At 42.2% G+C, this 14,581-nt stretch overlaps 1 protein-coding gene across 4 annotated transcripts in view; it reads right to left on the minus strand.

The window, feature by feature from the left end:
• Nucleotides 1–968: 968 nt before the first annotated feature.
• The window catches only part of THSD7B (thrombospondin type 1 domain containing 7B), a 299,473-nt gene continuing 285,860 nt past the window's right edge, over nucleotides 969–14,581 (minus strand). For all 4 annotated transcript variants that reach the window (XM_063161589.1, XM_063161588.1, XM_063161586.1 and 1 more), the window contains 7 exons: nucleotides 10,294–10,453; nucleotides 9,774–9,947; nucleotides 9,591–9,686; nucleotides 8,424–8,506; nucleotides 7,231–7,423; nucleotides 3,827–3,914; nucleotides 969–2,115 (listed from right to left, as the gene is read on the minus strand). In XM_063161589.1, the coding sequence (XP_063017659.1) occupies nucleotides 2,034–2,115; nucleotides 3,827–3,914; nucleotides 7,231–7,423; nucleotides 8,424–8,506; nucleotides 9,591–9,686; nucleotides 9,774–9,947; nucleotides 10,294–10,453 (876 nt within the window). In that variant the 3' untranslated portion in view covers nucleotides 969–2,033. The remainder of the gene's footprint in view (nucleotides 2,116–3,826; nucleotides 3,915–7,230; nucleotides 7,424–8,423; nucleotides 8,507–9,590; nucleotides 9,687–9,773; nucleotides 9,948–10,293; nucleotides 10,454–14,581) is intronic.

Below are 14,581 nucleotides of genomic sequence, written 5' to 3' on the forward strand. Positions count from 1 at the left end.
ATCATGGTTTGGACTGTAATTTACCCTGATGCTGAGGGCAATGACCACATGTTCCAGCTGTCATTTTTGCTATTATTACACCAAACTTGCCCACTCCAATGCCTTGCTGAACAGCAGGCTTAATTGAGCTCATTCCTTCATTATTCAGAGAGCACCACTCTGCTGACAGGGTATCCCACAGACAAAATATGTTAAGATCTGTCAGGGCTGTTCCTAATGGCACCAGACCATCACTCCCCTTGTCATTCTTCCTCTGTAGATGTTACTCAATGCTTCACTGCAGGGCACTCTGAAAAAAGGTTTAGGATCCCAGAAACACCAGATCCTGCTTTATATTCCATAAACAGTTACAGCTGTAAGGTGGAAAGCAAGGCCAGCAGAACATCTTCAGGGCCAGGAACACATGAGACAAGTCCCCCTCACAATTCCATCAGCCTTTCTTTGTAATGAGGGAAGGGAAAAGCACACTCCTGACCCTGCCTTGGTGGCACAACGCCATCTCAGCTGGATGCTGCAGGAGCAATGCTGGGTGGGTGGGATCCTGACCTAGGGGAGGAACCCTGTCTACAATTCCATCATTTTTTCAATAAAACCATAGCATTCAAACCACTTTACAAAGCTGTGAAAAGCAACATGACAAGATGAGCAATGCCTTCTGCCCCAGTCATACCCATCTGCTGTGATGATCCAGGGACCTTTGGATGGGGAAGGTGCTGGGCTGGTAACAATACTTCTCTTTCTCTTCTGATTATTGGAATGAGCAGCAGCATTGAGTTAAAAATAAGACCAAGCATTCTCCAGATCTGCAATTACTCTCTCCACTTGCACTTGTCTGTGCTCTTTCTCTCACTAATCACTGCAGCACAAAACAATGCCAGAGGATTTGAGATCCGAGGCCAATCTCAGCTCAGTAAATGACTAATAACACAAGTCGTTTACACACATTTAATTCAACATACCAGAAGCAATTTTCTCACTCTCTTTAGCATTTTATTTGCTTATAAATACAAGTCAATACCACAAGATGGCACTTTCTTACTTGCAACACACACTATTATAAACACTTACCCTCTTCAAATGTTCCCAGAATTTTACATGTAACTTCTCAGTGGTTCTGAAACATTTAAAAAAGCAAGACCTTCTACAAACTGCATTTGTGTTTGATGTATATTAAATGAGGTCAGGTAATTAAATTCAAAAAAAGGAATTTATAAATATTTCAGATAAGAAAATTTAAATACAAAAGCAGAGTTTGTTTTAATTAAACTGAATAACAATTTAAACTGGCCATAATGTATCTACATGGTTTAATTTAATTTAAAATCCTTTTCAAACAATCGAATCCTCTAGCCATTCATCAAAACACCTATCTACTCAGCTCTTTAGAAAATATTCTTGGTTAAGAAACCACCTATGCTTTTTCATAACGATCCTTATTCTGTCCTGTAGGTGGAAATGAAGCAAAATCATATTCCAGACTAGAAAACAGGATAAGAAGGAAGAAACTTTAAAAAACCTGATAACTTCAGACACTTCAACTCATTCTTCCTTGCATTTCTCAAAATACATGATCTGGTTTTAAAGTCTTTGAACGAAATGTAAACACTAGAAAACTCATTGTTGAAGTATGTGAAGAATAAAGAACCCTGCACTAATATAGTGCATAATGATGCTGTGTCAAACTTGTCATTTACAGTAAATGTCACAATTTCCTTGGGATTGTCATGCCTTTTTTTTTCAACTAATTCCTTTTGATGTCTGTAGATTCTCTCTTTCTTTTTTTCTTATTCCCATTGTTCAACAGGAAGGGATGTAGCTGCTGTTCTCTTCAGAAAAGTTTCACAAGATCCAAGTTTTTTACTCCATTTTTTTTTCCTTCATAAAGAGGTGGCAAAATTTTCAGCTTGCAATACTTCTGTCCTGCCCAGGATATTATACATCAGGAGATTCCTCAAAAAACTGAGAAGTCGGAGAGTTCCAAAAAAGAAAGCATTTAAGGCAGTTGATGTCTACATTTGGATTTTTTGTTTATGTTACATATCAATGTCTCCATCATAGGCCAGGGTTAGAGGCTTCTGCTGGGGTGGAGGGCTTTGATGCTGCTTCGTTTTTTTGCTGCAAGAAAAGCATTTCAGAAGACAAAACTACAAACTGTAACAAGCTCAGAAACATCATCAACCCCCAAACTTCAATTTAAAAAATCAACTTTCCATAGTGGCTACTGAATGCTTTAATTGGGGGGCACCACAGGGCCCCTCTGGTGCTTTCCTGTGTGTGGTATGGACACACAGCCTGGCAGGAAGGGGCAGCCAGCTGTGCTCCCCATCTGCAGAGGAAATAAAGCACATTCGTCTCCCATCTCTTCTCACAGCTGACAAAACAAGGAACACCTCGCAGAAAAATTGGAACATGAGCTGTCTGGGACTGGGATATTCTCATTTTTCTTTGGCATGGTATTGAAGCAACAATAATTATTATTGAGAAATGCATTTCCTCAGCAGCCTCCAAGTGATGGAGAAGTGTGTAATGTTATTTAAAAAATCCTCTGTATCCTCTGCTGTGAAGCCACAGAGAAATGGAGCTACATGGCTTGGAAAATAAGGGAGCTGCAGCTCCTAAGCTGCTATTATTTGAGCTTTTAACCCAAGAGAGAGAATGAGAGAGAGAGTAAGAGAGTGGAGGGGTATAAACTATTGGATGGGAGTGGGCAGTGATGCTGTCAGGCCACAGCTGTGACTCTCTGGTTGCCTGTCCTGGCTGGACAGGGTTGGGCCAGCTTGCACTGTGAATGTTGTAAGCTCAGGCCCAATCCCTGGGAATTGCAGGACACCTGGATGCTTCCCCTTCTCCCTTTCTGTCCCCCCAAAGGCATCAGTGGCATCCCAAGTACTCCAAGCAGGGAGGGCAAGGAGAGCTCTGTCAGGCTGGGCTCACCTCTCCTGCACTTCAGGAGGGCACACAGCCCTGACCCCCAGCAAAACCCCAGAGCCCAAAGGTGCAGAGCTGGTCTCTGTCCTTAACAATGGCTGGCAAGAGCAGCTTTAGACACAGGACATATTTTCACTGGAAGTATTCACTGCAAAAACCTATTTAGGGATTTTCTGAGCTGTAGCGAGCAGCCAAGAAACCACAATTAACACCAAGAGACCCAATCTCCCATGAACTCCTAAGCCATCTCTGAATCCATTTATCTTCCTGGCATGCACAGCCCTGGCAGCAGCAAGCTCACAAGGTAATAATGCACTGTGGGAAAAATAATTTCTTTTGTTTATTTTAAACAACCATTTCATCAGATGCCTCCTACTTCTTTTATTGTGGGAGATAAAAATTCCATAGCACCCTTTTCTCCCCCATTCATGATTTCATAGATCTCTATTGTATTCCCACATCAAACATAATTTTTCAACTGAATGTCCCTATTCTATTTAGTCCTTCCTTGAGCAGAAGCCAGCTCCTTGTTCCAACCACTCTCCTTGCCTTTCTTCAGTTTTACTTCATCTTTTTTTTTGAAGAATACAATAAAACCCCTTTCTAGTCCCAGCAGAAGCCTGAATAAATATAAGGGCCTATTGATAACCAAAAATAATTCTTTCCCTGCATGGCCACCAAACTTCTTCACAGTAACAGCTGCTAACATTTAGAGTTTGGAGAGTTTTAATTACTCTGAGGCAGGGGCTAAATGAAGGCACTCAGGTAGTCCCACCTCCATCCTTTCCTGAAGCCTTGAGCATTAAATGCCTGCAGTGCAGTGTTGTGGGGTATTTTGGATGGTTTAAATAAAAACAAACTAGCTGTTATTTAAGGACAGAACACCTGCCATACTCACCACATCAGGTAGGATGTAAAAATTAGGAAAATTATGATGAAGAACCCTCCAGCTGATACTCCATATACCCATATCTTCAGTTTACCATCTGTTGGAAGACAAGGAAAAAGGACAGAGGAAGAAGAGGAGAGAATAAAAAACTTTATTCTAAAATACTCAAAGTTTTAAGAGATCAATTAAAGAGAAATTAGTAGCATCATTGATGGGGAACACAGCAGGGACTAGCTATAATTAATAAACCCCATATTTTTAATAGGAAGATTTCTGAAATAATGCCTAATTTTAAAGACAAAACTTTAATGGAAAGGGGCAGAAGCACAGGATAATTGGGATACATTCCCTCCAAATCCCAGTGGCTGCTCTGGCAGAGGCAGTTCAATGCTGAGCTGACCCAGACAGACACAGGCAACACCTGATGTGTTTAGCTGAGGGCTGAGAAGGGATGGGATTGTTCTCTATAAATACTTGGGGGTCACTTAGGGTAAACACCAGCAAGCACAAGTGGAAAAGCTGCTTAGAACTGGGAAACACTAGAGCAACAAATAGGAATAAATTCAGCTTAGAATAAAAACAAGAATAGGCTTTGTAACAGTAAGAGGAATAAAGCTGGAAAGAGCTTTCTGGTTGGGGCCCAGAGCAGCAGACAAAAGTGGCTTTAAGATAAGGTAAGGCTGAGGATTGGGCTCTTTGGGCTGCAGTGAGCCAGGAGCCCTGCAGGAACCCCTCCATGCACACGTGGGCTTGGGTCTGTTCAAACATTCCCTTGTCTCAGAACACCTCACTGGGACAGCTCCTTAATTACAAGCTTTGCATTAATAATACCAGCAATTTTGGAAAGATCAATATTTCTGTTCCTGGCTCTGTTTCTGGCTGCACAGCTTTCCTTGCAGGGAGCAGCTTTGTTGCTTTGCCACAGCAGCAGTCTGAGCTGATTCACATCAGCAGAGCTGCAAATACACACTGCAGGCAGGAACAGGAACCTGTGCTGTGCCCCAGACACGGTTTGACAGAGGCCATTTCAAATCCAGTCAAGTGAGAGGGACAATCACTGAGCCTGGCTTTCATTTTATGTTTGAATGACAAATTTTTTCAAAGGGAAACACATTTAATCAGATCCCATTCTTTCTCATTTTTCCTCCAGACTTTGGGGAAAGGCTGAGTACCTCTCACAGATTTGTTTTGCTCCTCAAAACACTTGCAGGCTATCTCCCATGTGAGAAGAGCTCTGTTCATCAGGACTGGCCAGGTTTGAGTTCTTTGGTTGAAGCCTAGGTATGAAATTTGTTGCCCTCTCACCTGGAGATGGCCGAGAAATACTTAGCAATGCTGCAAAGGGACTGTCACAGCCCCATAAAGGCATCACAGCATGTCTGCTGTGAAGGCAGCTCTGCTCTCCATCCCCAGCAGAAAGGCACTGGACCATGTCACCTGACAATTTAAACAATGCTATTTAAATTGCCTCTCAAGTCAAAGAAAAGTTTCTGTACCTGAACTCTGGCCTCTCAGAGTGCAGTAAAGAGAGGAAAAACACAGCCTGATTTGAAATCAGTTCTGTGCACTCCTGTAGAGCATTTACAGAAGAACAAAAACAACAGCCTCATTTAATCAAAATAAAATTAGTGTTCCAAACTGTAAATGGAAAGGGAAACCATAGATAAGCTGGAGAAGGCACAGGTACTTTGATTGACCAACACAATGTCAAGGACTGTGGTGCTGCAGGGTGTCAAGTGCCATCCATACAGGCAGCTCTCACCACAGACCTGCTTTCACAGCAGAATGGGGAGGCAGCAGTGGTTTCCTGGCTCAGCCAGCAGTAACCACTGCAAATCCCCAGGCTTGTGAGCCTGAGAGCCTCTTTGAGAGGAGCAATTACACATTTTGTCAGAGGGGAGGGTTTTGAAGAGCACTAGCCTTGAGCTGGGGTCTGAGGAGCACACACAGACTGAAGAGTTAACTGCAGGATGCCACAGGCTGGTGACACACTCAGCACACGTGGGGCACCTTTATTCCCTTCCCATATATTGTTTCTATGACATTTCTGCTGTAAATTAGGCAACACCCTGTTCTGTAAAAGTGCCTCAGTCACTGTTTCTGTTGCAGACCCTGGGTGAGAGCTGGCTCACAGGTGCTGCACTGAGGTAAAGCCCTCCAGAAGCTTTTAGTGCTGCAGACTCAAATGCTGATTTAAAAAGGGAGTACTGCAGCACCTACCTACACCTCCCTTCCTTCTTCTAACCCCATAAAGGTATCAGGCAAAGAGATGATACTCAAGTAAGACAGCCTACAGAGAGCCAGGGGTGTTGACAAAAAGGCAATTAACCCCACACCTGTGACTCAAAGTGCAGGTGAACTGTGTGGGTGAACTGGATGAAGGGCTTGATCGAAAAGCAGCCAACTTTAAAAGGCTTGGGACTGAGCTCTGTGAGCCCAGAGACTGTCAACGCAAAGGTTAACCACTGTCTGCAAATCAAATATGTAAATGTAACATTCAAAGTGTGATCACATATATCAGACAGAATTATGGCTCCCTGAACCCCCTAACAGAACCTTTCTCTACATGTTTTCTAAAGTCTCGTGTTCATTAGGAACTCATTGCAAACAAATGCAATGTCAGGTACCTGAAGAGGGGGGGGAACTGCACTGCCAGTATTTTATAACACGAGGAGAACAGACACATTTCAGTAAAACCTGATGTGCCTGACACATTTGCTTCCCATTTTTAAAGTCCTATTTGCATTTCAGAAATTTGTTTTGAATGAATTCATCTTCAAAACAACAATCAAAATGGGAACCAGATATTAGAGCAATGGACCAGTCTGGGCACATGCAGTCTGTGGTTCCAGCTGGGAAGGATTTTGTGCTATGGATGTCAAAGATCCACCTGGGATGAGCTGCTTGGGCACAATAGCTTGTCTGCCTTTGTGGGACACTTCAAATGTTGTAACTTCAACCCTCAAGACTAAACTGTACACTTTCTACCCTGTTCTTTTCATATGTTTTTGAAATATGGCAAGAAACAACCAATGTTTTCTTTAATGAAATCTTAAGCTCTTTCTGCTCTGAAATTTCTGAAGCACTAGTGATCAATATCTTTCCTAGGCCAAACATATTACTTCCAGAAACATCATCAGATAGTAGTTCTAAACATCCCCCCAAATCACACATGAGCATACTTCTGCACAATATTATTGCTTCATTCTGTCTTTGCTGTCTCCCAACATAAGAGATTGTGATTCCTCTGTACAGGCACAAAGGCATGAAAGACAGCACACGAGCTGGAAACTGGGAGGTCGCTCTGCAGCTCCCAGACACAATCTCTGATGCTATCATCTACAAAGCTTGTACCTCTCTTCTATAGAAACCTTCTAAAGACAATCTATTCCATTCATATTTAAGTTTTTCACCTGGATTAAAAGGTTGAATAGACCATCCTTTGAAAATGTCATGCATTTTGGAGTTGACAGGTTTATTTTTTCCGGCGATGGTCTTAACATCAGCTTTCTTATCTTCTAAACCTGGTACCTTCACGCAGTAATCCAGGAGTCCATTTGATCTCATTACTTCTGTGTATCCCCGCTCACAGCCACAGACTCCTCTCTGGCAGATAAAAGGGAATTCAGATTAAACCAAGCACTGCCCTCTCACAGAACAGTGCACACTGCAGGGAAAGCTTGAACCAACTGCAAGGTATAACCTGCACGTGCAAATTCACCACCACCAAACCAAACCAGCCAGGAACTGGCACCTGCAAGCCCGTTTCAGTTCAAAAAAACACAAATATATTTGGGGAATTGGTTGAAAAAGAGTCAGTAATTACAGAGAAGTTCAACATAAAACATTTTCATCCCAATAGGCTTAACAACAGGAATCTGTGGCAAACTCCTCTTGCAAGTAACAATTTTCCCACTGTCCCTGCTGGGCAACAGAACAGACAAACCAAAACCAATCCTCCTGCAGACCCAAACCCTCCTCACATGTTCCCACTCCAGTATTTCACAGGGCTATCTGAAATGAAACTTTCTTATGACCAAATATCCATTACCCCGGATCAGACTAAGCAGTTTCTTCAAGGGGCTTTTTAGAAGTCTGTGGTTTGCTAAATACATACTCAGTTTTCTGGATTTCTATTTTAAAATGGCTTTTTAATATTGTTTTCCTTTGAAAACAATATTAATTGTTAATGCTAATTGTTAGATATAAGACAATGCTAATTGTCTTATATCTACAATGTCTGTCTGAGGGTCTGATACTCTTGATCCAAACAGGTGACTGATGCTCTTTTATCTCCTCTTTAACAAAAGTTTTAAACAGTCCCTCTTCTAAAGAACAGTACAACAGCACTCAATTAAAATTAAACTAAGAGGTTTAATTTTAAAATTAAAACCAAAACCCCTCTACTGAATAAACCCAAACTTGCAATACCACATCGTTTGTGCAGGTTCATGCTTTTCTTTCAGGATGAAATTCCCACAACATCCTCGAGGTGGTACCACGGACAAACTAAACAATTTTCCAAGTCCCGGAATGCAATCTAAGATGCAATCTGATTAAATCTTGCAGAGTGAATTTCCAGCCCTGTTCTGCAGTGAGCAGTTACCTGTGTGCAGAAGGAAAAGGGTTTTCTGCACGGCGGGCTGCAGTGCCGGACCTCGGCAGGCTTTGTCCGAAGAGGACACCCTCCTGCAAAAGAAAACACTGAGTGCCTTCAAGGGCATGTTTCAAAATGTTTTTGTCTTAGATCACCACAGTGTAAGAAGTGCTTGCCTGCTTATTTTATATAGTTAAATACTAGTCTATTAAGCACATTAACATAATATCTGTAGGCATCGCATTAATTAATTTGCCTTAACAAGGCAGGGAATTATTATCATACCCATCTTGTTAATGGAGAACAGAGATATACAGATTTAAGCAATTTGCCATTGGCCACATAGGAAGTTGGGGACAGAATCCAGAATTAGATGCAGATCTTCTGTGTCCTCATTAATGGCTTATCTACATAAAAAGACATAATCCACATAACGCCCTTGCCCATCCTCACTTGGGAAAGCCTGTGCTTCTACAGGAATAAAAACATGTTAATGAGTTCTTAAATACTTGGCAACTTTTGCACATAAGACTTTTGTTATTATCCTAACTAGTCATTATAAATAGAACTAGACATGAACATCTGCGTTTTCCTTTCCACTCTCTCCTCTCATTTACCCTGTGCATATTGAAAGAGATCCCATGGACATGCAGCCCTACTGCCTTTGTCAATCTCACGGAGCTTCAAAGTTCTGACCATGAATTCCCCTTTTCATCCTTCACAGGCAGAATTTGTAGGTCACAGCAACAGCAGGAATCTCACAGTTTGAGTGATTTGGGACTCCTGTGTTTTGAAAAGAAGAGGAGGTATAGAGGATGGGGTCCCTACCAGGTGTGTGATGTTCTCTTCTGCTCTTCACAGCCACAGGAAGGTTGAACTGAGGGCTGTGCAAGCCAGCCCAGGCAGCCCTTTAGAATGTGTGCACTCATTTCTTCCCATGACCAGCCAGACAGTAAGGGCAATTAGCCCAAATACTCCTATGCAATATGTGTGTGATGCTGAGCTGACAGCAAGGCTGGTGAGCTCCCACCCATCTTCCCTATACACAAAAACCCAAACTGAAATTCTGAAATTAAGAGTGAAGAAGGATGCCCAACTTCCTCTGAGCAACAGATGCAGAAAAGCCTCTGTGGAGACATTTCACTCACAAGTGTGCGAGGCCATGAGGGGACATACCTGTGACATTGATTCCATCCGAGCGCTGGCACCACACCGTGCGCACGTTGTCCCGCCAGGGGCTGCTCTGCCACAGGTAGTCGTAACACTTCCCTCCTGCAACACAAACACAGTTACTCCTCACCTTGCAGCCAGCCCAGGACAAACCCCTGCTGGGCAGGGAGCAGAGCTGTGGCCAGCTACCTGAGCAGGGCCGTGTCTCCACCTCCTGTCCCGAGCAGCTCTCCCGGCTCTCTGCAGCCTGCACCATGAAGGCTCTGGATCGAGACTGGCGCCCGGCGGGCTCAAAGCTCCTGCCACTGATGCAGGTGAGCTCACAGGAGCTCCACTCTGACCACTCTGTCAGGTGGCAGTCGCCTGCACATTGAAACAAGAAATCACAGGTTTTCAAAAAGAATTAGCCTTGAAGGGTAAGGATAAGCATAAGGCTAACCTAAGCATACATCAGCTTTAATATCCCTAGGATGTCTCTCTGAAGTAAACAATATTTGGATTTTCTGCTTCATGGCGTATCTCATTTTCTCAAAAAAACAAAGGAAGACTTTCTTAGATGGTCTAGAAACAGCAGACTGAGCATTTATCTGATTTGCTGAAGCACAGATTTGTGCTACAAGGCCTGACAGTACTCAGAACTATGGGAGCATGTCCACCTCAGACAGCTACCACAGGCAGAAAATTCACTGTGACCTTCCAAAGCCTTTACCTGGGCAAGGCACAGAGCAGGGTAACTGCAGCACACTTTCTTTCGATGGTAGCTCACCACATAATGCATTTTCTACTGGTTTGGATGTGGCAGAAACTGATGCATCATGCACTACACACGTGAGGTTGCGGACTTGCAATCCATCTCCACACTGTCCACCCTAGGGGATGGTGAAAGGGAACAGAGGCACACATCAATGAAATTAGCAAAGGACAGACAAAACACAGTTGATTCTATATGAGAAGTCTTCAAAGGTACAAATTTGGTCTGCAACAGTATCCCCAGTTATGAGAAGAAAGTTGGAGATCTGCTCTGCACATCTCTCCACAGAAGCTTGGAAGCAAGGGCAGGACCACACAGGAAAGTGTGTCATTATCAAAGGTGTGGAAGAGGATACATTCATAAAGGATTAATACTATCTTTGAGGTCTGCCCTTCATGCCTTTTACTCAAATTAATGAATTTACTGATTCTTAATTAGTGCCAAATTAGATGAGCACGGACATTTTGGGCTTCTCTTAAGAAGCCAAGAGCAGGGCCTGCTCATAAGGAACAGACATTTCTTCTACCCTCCTTTGATGATACAGCCCAAGAAGAGTACTCACATGATTTAAACCCAGCAAAAGTCCTTACTGCACTGTGGGCTGTTTGTGTCATGTTCTAAAGGCAGTGACCAGATCTGGAGCAAAGATCACCAATTCACATCACTACCAAAACACCAACCTGTCAGCACTAAACCCCATTTGAACTAGAAAAAGGAGGCTCCATCTGGGCCACTCCATGCTCATCATCCCAGTCCTGAAATACCCTGGCATACACCAAACTACTGAAGAGAACATCCTTTAGTGGAAAATCAATATTCCTGGGCTAAAGTTATGATCAAGGGCTGAGGATGCTCGGAGAGATGAAGCACTGAGGCTATTTCTAGAGACTGGAATTGTTTCATTCCCATCAGATGAAGAGCTGTGGTGCTGTTGAGGTGCCTCATGTCTGCATGATGCCTTATGAACGCGCGCCTGAAGCCTCGTGGAAACAGCACTTGAGAAAAATTCAGTAAACAAAACTCAAGAAGAAGGAAGAAACATTGCCTTTATATAACCAAGGGAAATGCTCCTTTGGATTTCTTGGCAGTGGATTCTTTTAAAATAATGGACTTCATCTGCAGAACAGAATGGCTCCTACTGAGTGCATTCATCCAGCAGCAGGATTGCTAGCAGGAATCTCAAGAACGCCTCTCCTGCACACACCTGGCAGCTTTTGCATTCTCTCCCTCCTTTCTGCTGCAGATCCACTATAAAAAAAAATAACTAGCTGGATTTAGAGCAGCTGCTAATCTAAAGCATCTTAAAGAAGTATTAGCATAGATTTACTGTATGCAGCCAGATTCCAGGTTTTTAACAGTGTTTCACTTTAGTCAGTGTGTAACTTACTGTTCTAAATTACTGTTTCACTGCAGAAACTTCTGTTGTGGTCTGAGATTAATGGTGTGTGAAAAACTCATGCAGCTGTCCACTGGGTTAGAGTGCTTAGAAATGGCTGGTGGGAACAGAAGATGAAGGGAGGATATTCTTGGGGGAAATGGGCACTAATCAAACTGCAGTATCTCCAGTTTGAAGTGACTCAAAGAATGAAGAAGAGTTTTCAAAAATATACTTCTTCTACAACAGTATATAATTATTTATATACACATCAATATATAAATAATAATGATAATACTGAGAAATAAATAGGTTAAAACAATAATTTTTTTCAGTACAACAGTTTCCAATATAAAAGGCCACAGGCAACACTCTCCATTTTTCCATCACACTATATTGGAGCTTAATTCATTTTTTCTAATGTCTAGAATAAAAAAAAAACAAAACCCAAATCTATGAATTCTCAAAACAATCCCAAAGAGATTTTCTTTTTAACAGTGGCTCCCATTGTTTTTTTTCTTTCAAGACCAGAATTGGGTTTTTTACAATCAACTGAACACACTTAAAATGTCACCCTGTCACTTACAGTAGGAGATGCTTTTTGGTATATCTGAAAAGGTCTTAAGCAATGCAGGAGCACTTCACTGACTTCCTTATCATCTTCAAAATTATTCATGTCCCCAAAATTATACATTTGAAGATCTAATCAACAGGTGTGGAACCAGAGGAAGTTTGTGCCAGAAATGGCACACTGAGGATGCAGGGAATGGCTGCTAATCAGAGGAGAGCTGCCAAGGAAACCATCACATATTCAATTCAGGGATCAATTCCCTGTTGTAAATGCTCTTCTCTGGAAGGTGTGATCCTCTGAGATTTGCCTAGGATCAGGATTTACCTCTTGTGTCCTTACTGGAAATATGTGGGAATTTGACTTCCACAAGGAATTCCTGCCATTTGCCTGCAAAAACTCCTATGCTGCCCCTACTGAAGATGCAGAACCCATGCTGGGTTTCCTAAAACCAGGATGTATGTGCCCCTCCACCAGCACCTGCATGGAGCCTCCACCTCTCACCCTGATGGCAAAATGAGGAGAAGGTTTACACCTCCTGTGTTGGACAGTCAGGAATCCCTGGAGTTCAGTAACACCCTAATGTAAGGCAGCATCTCCACGAGCCTTCTCTCCATCACATCTGATGCTTCCCACATAGAACACCCTAACAAGACAGGAGGTAACAGCCCTAATGAGATGCTTCACCCAGATGTGCCTTGAAGAAAAGTTTTCCCTTTTTGGCTTTTACTGGGGTTCATGTGTTCACAATTATTTTAGGTAAAGAGTTGATTGGGCAATGCTTTCACAGGTTGATGAGCATTTAATCAGGTAAAAGTCTCTCTAATGAGGGAGTGTTGTGTGATCACATTTAAGGGAGTGCTTTTAAAACCATTAGAAAGGAAAGGTTCTTAGTCTTTTAGGAATGTCAGCCAGCTCGAGTTTGATAATGCCTGGCTATTCCACTTATATTCCCTTAATGGAAAAAATAATGAACAGTGTCAGACACTGCTAATTTTTTCCCCTTTTTTTGAGCTAATCAGAGTAAACCACTTCAACTCTAGGAGGAAAATTATAAATGTCCTGTAACCCTTTAAAATTGGATGTACTGACCAGTTCCTAAGTTCTGCATCCCTCTGAATGCAGGGGAAATGCCCCATGCTGCCACAGGTGTGCCTGGGATGTGTGCAATTACACACTGTGTGTAATTTCCATACTGTGACAATCAGCAACACAGAACACTTAGCAGGCTCTATTCCTAACCACAAAGACACCTCTAATTATTCACATGAAGTCAATTTAGCATAAAATAGTCCTCCTACAACTAGGAATTGCAGTCTCAGTTATAATACAAGGAAAAAATATTTTAGCCTTATAATTAATTGTCCCATTTCTATTATTACAGGATGACACTTTCACACCATGCATTACGGCTTTACCATAGGATGCTTTACCTTATTTCACAAAGCATCCTTGAAAACAGGAATTCTGAAAGCTTTCTTTAGAGCACAGGCTTAAGCTTCTTTTTGGGTAAAGCACAGGAATAAATCACCCTGTATTTATGAAGTACATTTAATTCCTAAGCACCTCATTAAAGAGAAGTGAACATGAATAGAATGGCTTCTCTCCAAAACAAAGCAAAGGGGAGAGAAACTGCTCTGTGGTAATTGAAGGAGAGAAGCAGGCTCTAACTCACTGAATGCAGGGATGGTATCTGGGTTACAGAACGCTGTGATTACTGGCTCTGAGCTGGAATTTAGCTGGGTTTGGGATGGGCACAATTTAATCTGCACAATGTGTTATTTATCTGGAGTAAGCCACAGCCTTAATTCAGCTTCCCTACTAATTTTTTTATCAGCTGTGCTAGCTCCTATGGTTGAAAGTCTCTTCCCTGATGCTTAACATAATCTGCTTATGTTAGCTAGACAAAATACCAGCTGATGCTATCATTTTGTTGCATTTATGTTGTACATATGTTTTATACATTTTATACATGCTGAGTACAGCACATATAAGGACCACATTCACATCAGTATTTGCAATGAGTTGTTGATTAGAGAAAATATAACTATACTTCTGTTCTCTGATCTTGGACTGTCACAATCCAGATTTCATTTGTGAAACACTGAAAAAATTCTGGGTATTTATTGTGCTACTCACATATTCACTTCACATCCCTCCACCACTGAGAAACCACGTGGGTATTCAAGGCACTGGCAGAGCAGAAATCACAAGGGATGTGTGCCTTTATGTGCATTATTGGCTTCAATCTCCTACACAATATAATGTGGAGAAGCAGCCACAGATCTGGCCCAGGTCCTGTC

The sequence above is a fragment of the Melospiza melodia genome, chromosome 8 (genome assembly GCF_035770615.1).
Source record: "Melospiza melodia melodia isolate bMelMel2 chromosome 8, bMelMel2.pri, whole genome shotgun sequence".
Lineage (NCBI taxonomy): Eukaryota > Metazoa > Chordata > Aves > Passeriformes > Passerellidae > Melospiza > Melospiza melodia.